The 12,650-nt window shown below is 38.6% G+C and overlaps 1 protein-coding gene and 2 long non-coding RNA genes across 3 annotated transcripts; 1 reads left to right on the top strand and 2 right to left on the bottom strand.

Moving 5' to 3' along the window:
• The first annotated feature begins 3,900 nt into the window (after nt 1-3,900).
• Nucleotides 3,901-11,008, top strand: LOC149091272 (uncharacterized). The gene is made up of 2 exons (XR_016197102.1): nt 3,901-4,370; nt 10,878-11,008. It is a non-coding gene; the product is annotated as an uncharacterized LOC149091272 (long non-coding RNA).
• On the bottom strand, nt 6,208-10,770 carry LOC149091273 (uncharacterized). Its single transcript, XM_089261994.1, is given in 5 exon segments — nt 6,208-6,434; nt 7,659-7,665; nt 9,195-9,681; nt 10,484-10,698; nt 10,701-10,770. Coding segments are annotated over 5 exon segments (903 nt in total). The 3' UTR covers nt 6,208-6,310.
• LOC108655414 (uncharacterized) lies at nt 10,877-11,433 on the bottom strand. Its single transcript, XR_001925814.3, has 2 exons — nt 11,294-11,433; nt 10,877-11,237 (listed from the first exon to the last, which is right to left on the bottom strand). It is a non-coding gene; the product is annotated as an uncharacterized LOC108655414 (long non-coding RNA).
• Between the last annotated feature and the right edge of the window lie 1,217 nt (nt 11,434-12,650).

The following is a 12,650-nucleotide window of genomic DNA, read 5'->3' on the forward strand; positions in this document are numbered from 1 at the left end:
AGCTCTCATCTACCATCTGCCTTCGGCGTTTGACGTCGTCCTCCAGCTTCTCCAGATAGCCTCTGGGCAAGAAAAACTCCTGGAAGCTGCGCACAAACGTCGCCCACGCCGTCCAGTGTTGTTTGTTGGCCACGTACCACTTCAAGGCCATGCCTTTCAGCAGCTCTGGCAGATCCAGGCCATATGTGTCCGCCGACCACTCCACCTGCTCCAAGAACTCCAAAGGCTTCGTGGTGCCGTCAAAGCGGAAGCTCCACTCTCGTACTTGTTTGGCATCCTTTGGATATTCTTGGGGTGTACTGCCGAGTCGTCGTGGCCTTTTTTCAGGTTGCGGGGTGGATGCGGCTCTCATCTCACCCTGTCGCGTATCCTGCAGTCGTGCTGCTGTGCCTGAGAAGCTCAATCCGAACTCGTCACCATAACTCAGCACCTCATCTTTCTTCAAGTTATACACCCACGCTCGCACCATAGTCACAAATGGTAATTAAATTCTTAACGCAGGACCACACGTTGGGCGCCAGTTTTAACGAACCTTCGGTTTATCCCGAGTCTAAGCTGGGCCAACAAATTTATTTGTTGAAGCCCCTGCGATATTAATTAGTCTCTTGTGAATTTAGGTTTTATAGCGTAAATGTATATTCTCTTGAATAAGTTTACAATGTACACGTCACTTAAATTTATGCTGGTTCGCTGGTTGGCTTTAGCGAAGCACACCTACCGAGCGCTGGTTCAACGCACTCCGGCTGGGAGAGTGTTGTGCTAAAAACACGCTAGTTCACCAGGACGATTCGGGAAACGCCAGGACTTCGGTCTGTAAACTCTGGCGGTTCGCTCAGATATGCAGGCCTCTCCTACTATGCCACTCGCTCACAGCACCACACTAGCTTCGTTTTCACTCACAAACGCTTCTCTTGCGCAAGCCTACGTGAACTTACTCAGATGTGCAGGCCTCGTTTAAGCCGCTGATGTGCACCGATGTCCTGATCGGAGCCGCTGATGATGCTAGTTGCCTCTTTCGTTGTCGCAAAGATTCCCACTGGATGTCCTTGCTGTTCCCACGATGTCCTTGCTGTTCCCCCGATGTCTTTGCTGTCCTTTGAAGTCCTGGGAGTCCTGCTTTACCACTCGCGTTGACTTTCACGGCACTCTGACTTTCACTAATCACTTTTCACTCGTAGTCTCCTCTCATCTAATCCTCACTTAATCATCCCGTATGGAGCCGCCGGTGGCCTTTTATAGCCCAGCCACAGGCCCCAGCGGGGCCTTTCAGCCGCTCATGCCCATAAAAACGGTAAAGTGACGTGATCTGGGTGACGCCACTTTCCCGCCAAATTGCGTGGCAGCCTCCCATTGGCCGAAGTACTGTTGGTGCCCTGCGAGTGAAAGTGTCCACTACTATCACCCGGCCCGAACGGCACCTCGGCTAACGGTCACTAATGATCGTCGTGCGTGCGACGCGAACCCATTGCTGAATCTGTAGGAGCAAAAGAGACCGCCTCCAACAGGACTTTGACCCCCTTTCCAGTGCGAGGGTCGCTCCTACAGTATTCGCGTCGCTGTGTGGAGCAACATGTGTATGCACGTATATGCGTATAAACGCACAGCAAATACGTACGTTCATATACATTAATACGTGCATACCTATATTGCTCCTCACAATACTTTTGCGGCTTACGCCCCCCTGTGGGCGGACATATATCCACCAAATCTTTTTCGCTTTTTTTTTATAAACTCCAGGAGATGCAGTTTTGCCCGATTTGCCACGCTCCAATGGGCGTAGATGCGGAATTACACACCGAATTTCAGTTTTTTAGCTCTTCAACTGATATGAATTCTGGCATATCGGAAAATGCACTTTACGATTTTCCACGCCCCTAGTAGTAATTTTAACACTTTATAGATCGGAGATATACCAGAGTATACGTTCCAGAATTTGAAGTCTCTCGCTTCAATAGCGTTCATACTTGTTTTTGTCGATAAAAAATTGCGTTCAATGGACAGCAAGACGGACATTGGATAAAATCACTATACTCATTTCACTGTAATTTTCTCATTGTTGGAGCGCAAGCATCCAAATTTTGCAGCTAGGTTACGGTTAGCTTGTTTAAGTGTCTAAATTGGCTACTAAATTGCTGATGGGCTGTGAATGAGTATTCTGCAGTCGGTAACGCCCGACTGCAATGTTCTTACTTGTTAGCTTGTTAGTCGAGTGAGATGATATTGGGTTAGAACTCAACGCCGTCCGCGCTTTTCATCATCATAATTCTTATACCCTGAACCCATTGAAAATGGAAAATCAGGCTATCATGGTTTTGTTAAAAGAATGAAACAGGCAGACGGAGGCGTGGCAGACCCTACAAAGTATATATATTCTTGATGAGGGCGACGAGCTGAGTCGATTTGGCCCTGTCGGTCTGTCCGTTCGAGTTTGAACACGTTGATCTCAGATGATATAAGAGCTTCTGATTTTCATCATATGTATATACACAGTAAACCTGAAGTCTCTAGGTCTAAGAGTGTTCAAATGAGGCTGAAAAAACAAAATCAGTTTTTTCGATTATACTCGATACAAAAGTTATCGGATGATTTATCGAAAAAATAAAGCAAACTCGTACTGCGTATGGTATGCACGAGTATGCATGCTAAATTTCAGCTCTCTAGCTTATGTAACTTCTGAGATCGACGCACTCATACGGACGGACGGACGGATGGACAGGGCTATATCGACTCAGCTCAAGAATATATATACTTTATCGGGTCTGCGATGATTTCTTTTGCCCGTTACTTACTTCTTCACAAAACTATTATATCCTATACCTATACCTATTTATATCTATTTTCAATGAATTCAGTATAAGAACAGTACGTGGTAATGTGATAGATTAAAAAAAGGAGTTCTTTAATCAGACATATGATAAACTTATTAAAATTGATTTTTTATAAGAAAAGGTAACGCCGAAAATATTTTGTATTTGAACCCATTTTATATGAAATTGTTCTTAATCAACAGATTATTTTGGATATGCCTATTTGTTATTTCGGGATGGAATATGGGCTCCATATTTCTTATTATGTTCACAAGGTTTAATAATGATTCAACAAGCATAGGAATAAGGACAACGTATATTCATTGGCTGAACACTTTTCCATCGGTCAGTATATGCCTTATAAAAAATAAAGTGACCAAAGACTTTTCCTCGGCTTTAAAACAACGAGTCTTTAAGGAGAAACATCTTATAAGTGGTTATGAAAGAAATATTATGGAATATCTTTTTGCAACACCTGACGGCTCTACTATTAAAGAAGAATATTGTAAGGCTTTTAACTCAACATGCGGAGTCAATATTTTGGAACTTCGAAGGGAGGTAAGTTCAGTCATTTTATTATCAAAGATATATATATATATATATATATATATATATATATATATATATATATATATATGCACTGCACAACTAGAGTCGCCGTATTTTCGCCAAATTTGTAAAAGTTAAAAAATGTTTTGAGTGCTTAGTACAGAACCAGTGACTTTTGGCCAGCTCATAGAACAGCTAACGGTAACCTTACTGCAAAATTTGGATGCTCACGCTCAAAAAATTAAAATGAACAAGTAAGAAAGCTCTAGTCGAGACTGCTCGACTACGAGATCCCCTGAACCCTACAAGCAACTGATATTTCAATAATAATTAGCACCCACACACGCACACACACACATAAGCATACAAACAAACACAGGCACACACACACACACACACACACACACACATGCATATACAGGCGATCGCGCTTGGGCTGCGCTGCAGTGTTGGCGATATTATGAGAACATATTTATGGAATAATTTAATTTCTAGACGTACGATCGTAATGCAACTTTCAGAACGTAATCATGATGGATAAATTAGAGCTGGAGAACCATCGATAGAGACGATACTCGATGGTTTTCCCAACGATGGTTTAAACCATCGATATAATCGATGGTTCCATCGAAAATTTTGTTATATATTAAAATAAAAAATGTTGCAAATTAGATACATATTTACATACTATGAATGCTAAGGTTCAACAAACAAGGTTTATTCAGTCCAGTTTTCCTAAAAATATACAATGAGTTTCTTTCAGTTGCTTAACAAAAATAATAATAACAAAAAATACAAAAATATAAAAAATCATTTCACTTTCAAGTCTTACTACTATAATAAAGCTTAAATTTCAAGATCAACTTCATTCTCCATTTCAGTTGCTTAACAAAAATAATAAAAAAAAAGTATAAGAGACCATTTGACTTTCAAATCTTACTACTATAATAAAGCTTCATTTTCTAGATCAACTTCATTCTCCAACCATTGATTTTTGTTCAGAAAAATGATTTGGTTTACATTCTTTTCTTTTAAACAACTTCATCGGTCGGTGATGATCGCTCCTGCCTTACTAAAAATGCGTTCCGACTCTACGGAGCTTGCCGGAATTGATAAATATTTCAAGGCGCAGCGACTAAGGCCATTTACTTGATTTTCATTAATCTAAAAAATAAAATAAAATAAAAACAAGTAAGAGAACTCTAGTCGAGAGCGCTCGACTAGATACTACCCTGAACCAAACTAATAGAAAAGCACATTTAGTATGGTTCAAATTTCAATTTCGATGTATTTAAAAATATAAATGAAATAGAAAACTCATTTAATTAAATATATAAAAATTTTGAAACAATTAAACAAAAAAGAATTACGTCATGCTCTGGGTTTGAACCCGAAACCTCGTGATCAAACGTCGCGCTTTCTACCTTGACGCCACCCTTCTGTCCTGATATTCAATGTCAAAACTGAAATAGATTCACTGCTACAGCGCCATCTACCAAATCTAAGTCAAACTAACTGCTGATGTGACTTTAAGAATGTGCAAGAGCAACCAAACTAATAAAAACGTACATATAGTATGGTTAAAATTTCAATTTCGATTTTTGAAAAAATATAAGAGAAATTTAATCAAATATATAAAAATTTTTAAGCAATTAAAAGAAAACCACAATACGCCCAGCAGGATTTGAACCGGAGACCTCGCGATCGAGCGCCGCGCCCTCTACCATGACACCACTCCGCTGTTCTCATTTGCAAAGTCAAAACTGCAATAGATTCACTGATGCAACGCCATCTAGCAGAACTAAACGAAACTAACTCTGATGTGATTCTAAGAATGTTCTAGAAGATGTTTGAATGTATGTGTGCACTCGTATTGGAAAACTGCTGTTGCTGCAGCACGTGCGTTTGTTAATTGGCCAAACATTTTGTTATTTTTTAACGTCGATTGACTAAACCGAATTTAATGATCAGCATATGATCTACATATTCTATTGAATATTTGGCATTTAAAAAAAACATGTCAAATCATTCACAATTAGCTATACTAGCATCTGACCTTCACTGGGGATTCTGGTGAATTTGGAGCCGGTATCCAAAATATAACTAAAACCGAAATTGTATAAAATGCATTGGAATATATTTTCAAAATTTGGAGACTATAGCTCTAAAAATGTAGGAGATATAAATGTGTGGATTTAGGGCGACGAGCTGAGTCGATTTAGCCCTGTCCGTCCGTCTGTCCGTCCGTCCGTCCGTCCGTCCGTCCGTATGTATGAACGCGTCGATTTCAGAAGATATAAGAGCTAGAGACTTCAACTTTTTTTTAAAATGTCCGTATATATCACGCGCATATCGAGTTTATCACTAAAAAACGATAACTCATTCCGATATTTTTTATCGATAAAAAACCTTATCGAAGATCACTTAAATAATTATATCTCCTACATCAAGCTAGAGTCTCCAAATTTAAAATGTATATTAAGATGTATTTTAGACAATTTCGGTTTTTGTTAAAATTTACCCCCCACCCTTAAATCCACCCCCTCACCCTCATCTTTGTAAAAGTCATATATCAAATACTTTAGACTTGAGCTTCGGTATACACATACATTTTAACATTATGATTACGTTCTGAAAGTTTGATTACGATCGTACGTCTAGAAATTGAATTATTCAACAAATAAGTTTTCATTATATTGCCAACACTGCAGCGCAACCCAAGCGCAATCGCCTGTATATGCGTGTGTGTGTGTGCGTGTGTGTGTGCTAACTATTATTGAAATATCAGTTGATTGTAGGGTTCAGGGGATCTCGTAGTCGAACAGTCTCGACTAGAGCTTTCTTTCTTGTTGCTTCATAAATTTGAATAAAAATGGCGACCTATTCTCTTTCGGCAGTTCCTCATTTAAATCATGATTTGTCGCACAATCTTTGATAGAGCACATCTCTTCCTCTTAAGCCAATGCAGCTTGTTGCGCATTCCCTGCATTCTGGAATCCTTCCTTTTTAAACCGAGCATCAAGCAGAGTTCCTAGTCTTGGGCCAGCCCGATTCTCATATGGATATAATCTTTTTATACTCATTCACGAAGTGAATTAGTATATTGGTTTTGTGCAATGTCTGTCTTGCTGTCCGTCCGTCTGTCCGTCTGTCCGTATGAACGCAGTTCATTTCGCCGCTATTGAAGCTAGAGACTTGAAATTTGGAACACATACTCGTGTATATCTCCGATTTATAAAGTGTTAAAATTTTCCCGATCCGCCCACTAGGGGCGTGGCCAATCGGAAAATGCATTTTCCGATATACTAGAAATCATGTTAGTTGAAAAGCTAGAAAGTTGAAATTCGGTATGTAGATCCGCGTTGACCCCCCAAGTCCAAAAAGCTATGGTGGATATATCTACGCCCATTGGGGGCGTGGCAAATCAGATAAAACTGTATCTCCTAAAGTTCTAAAGCTAGAACGTTCAAATTTCAAATTTCATGTGAGCTAATGCTATAATTCTATAATGACTGATGAAAAAATTTTATGTCTAATAGGGGCGTGGCAAATCGGACGTGAAGATATAGTGATTTTTCAAATTTGGCTATATTTTGGGCACTATTGATGCTACAGACTTGAATTTGGTATATATACGCGAGTTGACCACCCAAGTTCAACAAGCTATAGTGGATATATGTCCGCCCAAAGGGGGCGTGGTAAACCGCAAAACTTTATATCTCCTACAGTTTAAGAGCTAGAAGCTTCAAATTCGGATAGTTGAGTTACTGGTAACCTCCTCTATCAATGCCCCAAAAATAATTGTCACGTCTCTTTGGGGGCGTTGCATATCGAAAAATACCCTGTAATTTTAAAATTTTTGAGCGTAAGCATTCAAATTTCGCATTTACGTTACCGTTAGTTCTTTCTAAGAACTGGCCAAAAATGAGGTGTCTACGGCCACTAGGGGCGTGGCAATCGGCATTCGTAGTATCGAATTGCGACATTTATATGCTTGAGCTATCTATGTATGTACATGTATTTACAAATAGGCTTAATAGGCATCGATAACACGGAAGGAAACATTTTTATAAAATTTAAAAATAAAATTTAAATATTTAAAAAATATAAAAGAAGCTAAAATAACAAAATTTGCAATTTACAAAAAAGAGTTTTCCGCGGGATTTGAACTCGCACCCAAGTCATGTTTGTTAAAAGAACAAAAACAAATTGAACCGGCGCCTTTGCTGACAGCGCCACCACCTACTATCAAAAATTGTAATTAAAATGAAATCCAACAAGAATGAAAGCTCTAGTCGAGACTGCTCGACTACGAGATCCCGTGAACCCTACAATCAACTGATATTTCAATAATAGTTAGCACACACACACACACGCATATACAGGCGATTGCGCTTGGGTTGCGCTGCAGTGTTGGCAATATAATGAAAACTTATTTGTTGAATAATTTAATTTCTAGACGTACGATCGTAATGAAACTTTCAGAACGTAATCATGATGTTTAAATTTATGTGTATACCGAAGCTCAAGTCTCTAGTATTTGATATACGACTTTTACAAAGATGAGGGTGAGGGGGTGGATTTAGGGGTGGGGGGTAAATTTTAACAAAAACCGAAATTGTCTAAAATACATATAATACATTAATATACATTTTAAATTTGGAAACTCTAGCTTGAAAGATGTAGGAGATATAATTATTTAAGTGATCTTCGATAAGGTTTTTTATCGATAAAAAAATATCGGAATGAGTTATCGTTTTTTAGTGATAAACTCGATATGCGCGTGATATATACGGACATTTAAAAAAAAATTGATGTCTCTAGCTCTTATATCTTCTGAAATCGACGCGTTCATACATACGGACGGACGGACGGACGGACGGACAGACAGACGGACAGGGCCAAATCGACTCAGCTTGTCGCCCTGATCAAGAATATATATACTTTGTGGGGTCTGCCACGCCTCCTTCTGCCTGTTACATACTTTTAACAAAACCATTATACCCTGATTTCCCATTTTCAATGGGTTCAGGGTATAACAAAACCATTATACCCTGATTTCCCATTTTCAATGGGTTCAGGGTATAAAAATAAGATTCTTGTTATGAGAGTAGCGGATGGTAAATTCAAGAACAAAGCAAAACAAATCAGTCTTATTTGAACGCCAGATTATGCATTTATGTGTACATACATACACACATACAAATGAGCTGGAATGCTTGATGCTACATATGCGTGCAGACTTATGTACATACATACATATACATGCATGAATGCGTACATACATATATGAGGGCTATTTAAGAAGAAACAAATTTAAACTTATAAAATTTTTCAATTAGAAAAAAGAATAAAATAAGTATCTATTTTATAAAAAACGAAAAATGTATGAAAAAAACACACAACTTTGAAGGGGCTTTGAACCTCCGCCGCTGTAACATAACTTGCGACGCCTCTATCACCCACGCAATCGTTTTGCTTGACAATCTGGTAGCTAAAATACAATAAGCTAATAACAGAGCGTCATATGACAAAACTACAATAACAGCTAGAAAATCCAGAAATCAATCGCAATTCTTAGAATGCAAACGCTTAAGAATCTGCAATAGGTGTGACCGAAAGCTATTAACGAAAATTACCATACATTTGTACTCAAAAAGTGCACGATCAATATAATAATTATCGATTACTCGATAAAAATTACCAAAAGCTACAATATCAATCAAAATGCATAATTGTTTTGTACTAAATTTTTTTAAAGCCAAATTAAATTAAATTTACATAGGGACTGTGAATGAGTACTCCGCAGTCGGTAGCGCCCGACTGCAACGTTCTTACTTGTTTTAACTGCGTTTTTTAAAAAAAGACCAGATTCCGTACCGACTACTGTTTTCATTTTGGGCACCAATTCCTCCAAACTTTTTGTCAAAGCCAGCACTGCTGGAATGATGAGTGAAATCGTAGCAGTATTTGACGCCGATGAATGTTTTGTTGCCGTCTCAAAAGGCTCAAATAAAGAACATAGATCCTCAATAATGCGGAACTGGTCCTTCGATAAGGGAATCGGCGCATTTTGAGATTTTAAAAGAGTCTCAATAAGCGGTTCCCTCGTTCGGAGGACCCGTTGCAGCATATAATAAGAGCTGTTCCATCTTGTTGGGACCTCTTGCACCAATTTTAAGGGAGTGTCTGTGGCCTGCGCATTTTTAAATTTTGCATTGGCAATGGCGCTGCTTTTAACGAATGCCACAATCCGTTTGACAATGTTTAATATTGGTTTGACATTATTTTCTGCAATAACGTCTTGCATGAAGCAGGGCAAGTGCTTTTTTTATACCCTGAACCCATTGAAAATGGGAAATCAGGGTATAATGTTTTTGTGTAAAAGTATGTAACAGGCAGAAGGAATCATCGCAGACCCCATAAAGTATATATATTTTTGATCAGCACGACGAGCTGAGTCGATATAGCCCTGTCCGTCTGTCCGTCCGTCCGTCCGTCCGTATGAACGCCGAGATCTCAGAAGATATAAGAGCTAGAGAGCTGAAATTTTTTGTGCATACTCGTGTATACCATACGGAGTACGAGTTTGCTATTATTATTATTTTTTCGATAACTCATCTGATAACTTTTTTATCGAGAATAATCGAAAAATTGATTTCGTTTTTTGAGACTCATTGGAGCACTATTAGACATAGAGACTTCAGATTTACTGTGTATATATATATGATGAATACAAACATTTTGTAATCAACAGATTTTGGATACCACGCCCCCTTCGCCCCCAATTTGTAAAAAACGTATTTCAAGTACTAGAGACTTGTGCTTTAGAATGTACACACATTTTGACCATATGATTACGCTCCGAAAATTTCATTAAGATTGCATGTCTACAAAAAAAGTTATTCATCAAATAAATTCTTATACTATTGCCCACACTGCAGCGCAGCCCAAGCGCAGTCGCTACTTACTACGCAGTTAGCAGAGCGCAGGCGCGTGAGGGTGGATGCATGTGTATGTATGTGTGCGTGCATAAAAGAGGTGCAGAATGATAAGAATATCAGCTTGGAGGGTTCAGGGTATCTCCTAGTCGAGCAGTCTCGACTTGAGTCTTCTTACTTGTTTTAAATATCACATGCCTTGATCATGGATGCCGCATTATCCGTGACAATCATTTGCACTTTGTCAAATATCAGTCTTAATGTTGTGGCAATATTATCATTATTGTGATTCGTTTGGTCCACAAGCGGTTGCGTCGACAGTACAGCAGATTTGAGCTTAAAATTGTTAATGAAGTGACATGTTACCGTAATATAGCTCACATTGGCTCGTGATGTCCGTGATCCGTAGTCAATGAGCAAAAATCAATATTATTTATTAATGATCTCAGTTTTCGCAACGAATCCTGGTACATGTTCTTCAACAGCACGTTTTTCAAGTATGGACGGCTTGGCAAAATATATTTCTCATCAAGTGTTTTTATTAAATTTTTAAAACCCTCATTTTCGACTATTGAAAAAGGCTGCAAATCAAGTACCACCATGCGAGCAAGGGACTTGTCAATTTGCGCCTTCCTGGTCGACGTAGAACTATAGCACTCGCTACGAAGAAAAAATGATTTTAAGTTGGTTGTACTTTTGGTCTTTTCAGTATTTTGCTCAAATGGGTGGACTCGTCTTAAGTGCTCCATCAAATTAGATGTGTTCCCACTTGTGCGGTATTCTTTGCCGCAATGTCGACATCTGGCAAAGACTTTGTTAATTAAGCGGTCAAAATGGGACTAAACTTCCGAAACGCATTTTTTTCGTTTGCGATCGATGGGAGCAGCGGCGTTAGGTGGACTTGAAGTTGTTGAAGTCGTAGGGGCAACAACATCTTTTTCTAAGACATTACAGAATACATTGAAATCAGACTACAAATGATTTTGCATATAACACTCGACGTAGCGACAAATTTGTCCATATTAAATGAGGAACTGCCAGTTGGGAGGAAATAGATTGATTTGGTTCGCTACAATGTTGAATTGCAATAGTTATTTTGTAAATCTGAAAACAAATAAAATAAGAAGACAAGATTTCTGACTACACGTGCAAACTCTCCACTTAAATTAAATTGTCGATATATTGACCATCGAGAAATTTCCATTGATGTATCGAAAAAATAAATTTCCATCGATTATATCGATTGTTCCATTGATGGTGCTCCAGCTCTAGTATAAATGTATGTGTATACCGAAGCTCAAGTCTCTAGTATTGATATACGACTTTTACAAAGATGATGGTGAGGAGGTGGATATAGGGGCGGGGGGGTGAATTAACAAAAACCGAAAATGTATAAAATACTCTAGCTATAATGATGTATGAGATATAATTTTTTAAGTGATCTTCGATAAGGTTTTTTATCGATAAAAAAGTATTGGAATGAGTTATCGTTTTTTAGTTATAAACTCGATATGCGCGCGATATATACGGACATTAAAAAAAAAGTTTAAGTCTCCAACTCTTATATCTTCTGAGATCAACGCGTTCATACAAACGGACAGATATAAATTCCTTGTGGGGTCTGCCACGCCTCCTTCTGCCTGTTACATACATTTCAACAAAACCAATTTACTCTGATTTCCCATTTTCAATGGGTTCAGGGTATAAAAAGAACTACGACGCGCCCTGGGTTTGAACCCGGGACCTCGCTATCTAGCGCCATGTCTTTACCACGACGCCACCTCATTGTTTGAAACTGCAACGGCTAAACTGAAACACATTCACTGCTGCGGCGCCATTTTAGCAGAACTAAACGAAATTAACTGCTGATGTGATTGTTAGAATGTGTTAGAAGAAGTTTGAATGTATGTGTGCACATGTATAGGAAAACTATTGTAGCTGCTGCACGTGCGTTTGTCAATTGGCCAAATATTTTGTTATTCGTCGATTGACTTAACCGAATTTAATGAAACTATCTATTGGATAATTAGCTACAGTGGCATCTGTCTTAACTGATAATGTTTTTAATCGATAATCGATCGGGAATAGTAATCGACTTTTAAAGATAAGCTTCGGAAATCGACGCGTTCAAATATACGGACAGACGTGGGTGTGCATTCCAAAGCACAAGTCTCTAGTACTTGAAATACGCTTTTGACAAACTTGGGTGAAGGGGGCGTGGTATCCGAAATATGTTTTACCAAATATTCACAAAATGTTTGTATTCATCATAGTTATATATACAGTAAATCTGAAGTCTCCACAAAAACAAATTAATGCACTTGTCGCTTTAGCTAGTCAATACAGCTACTTA

The sequence above is a fragment of the Drosophila navojoa genome, chromosome 5 (genome assembly GCF_054131105.1).
Source record: "Drosophila navojoa isolate 15081-1374.11 chromosome 5, UAZ_NAV_1.0, whole genome shotgun sequence".
Taxonomy (NCBI): domain Eukaryota; kingdom Metazoa; phylum Arthropoda; class Insecta; order Diptera; family Drosophilidae; genus Drosophila; species Drosophila navojoa.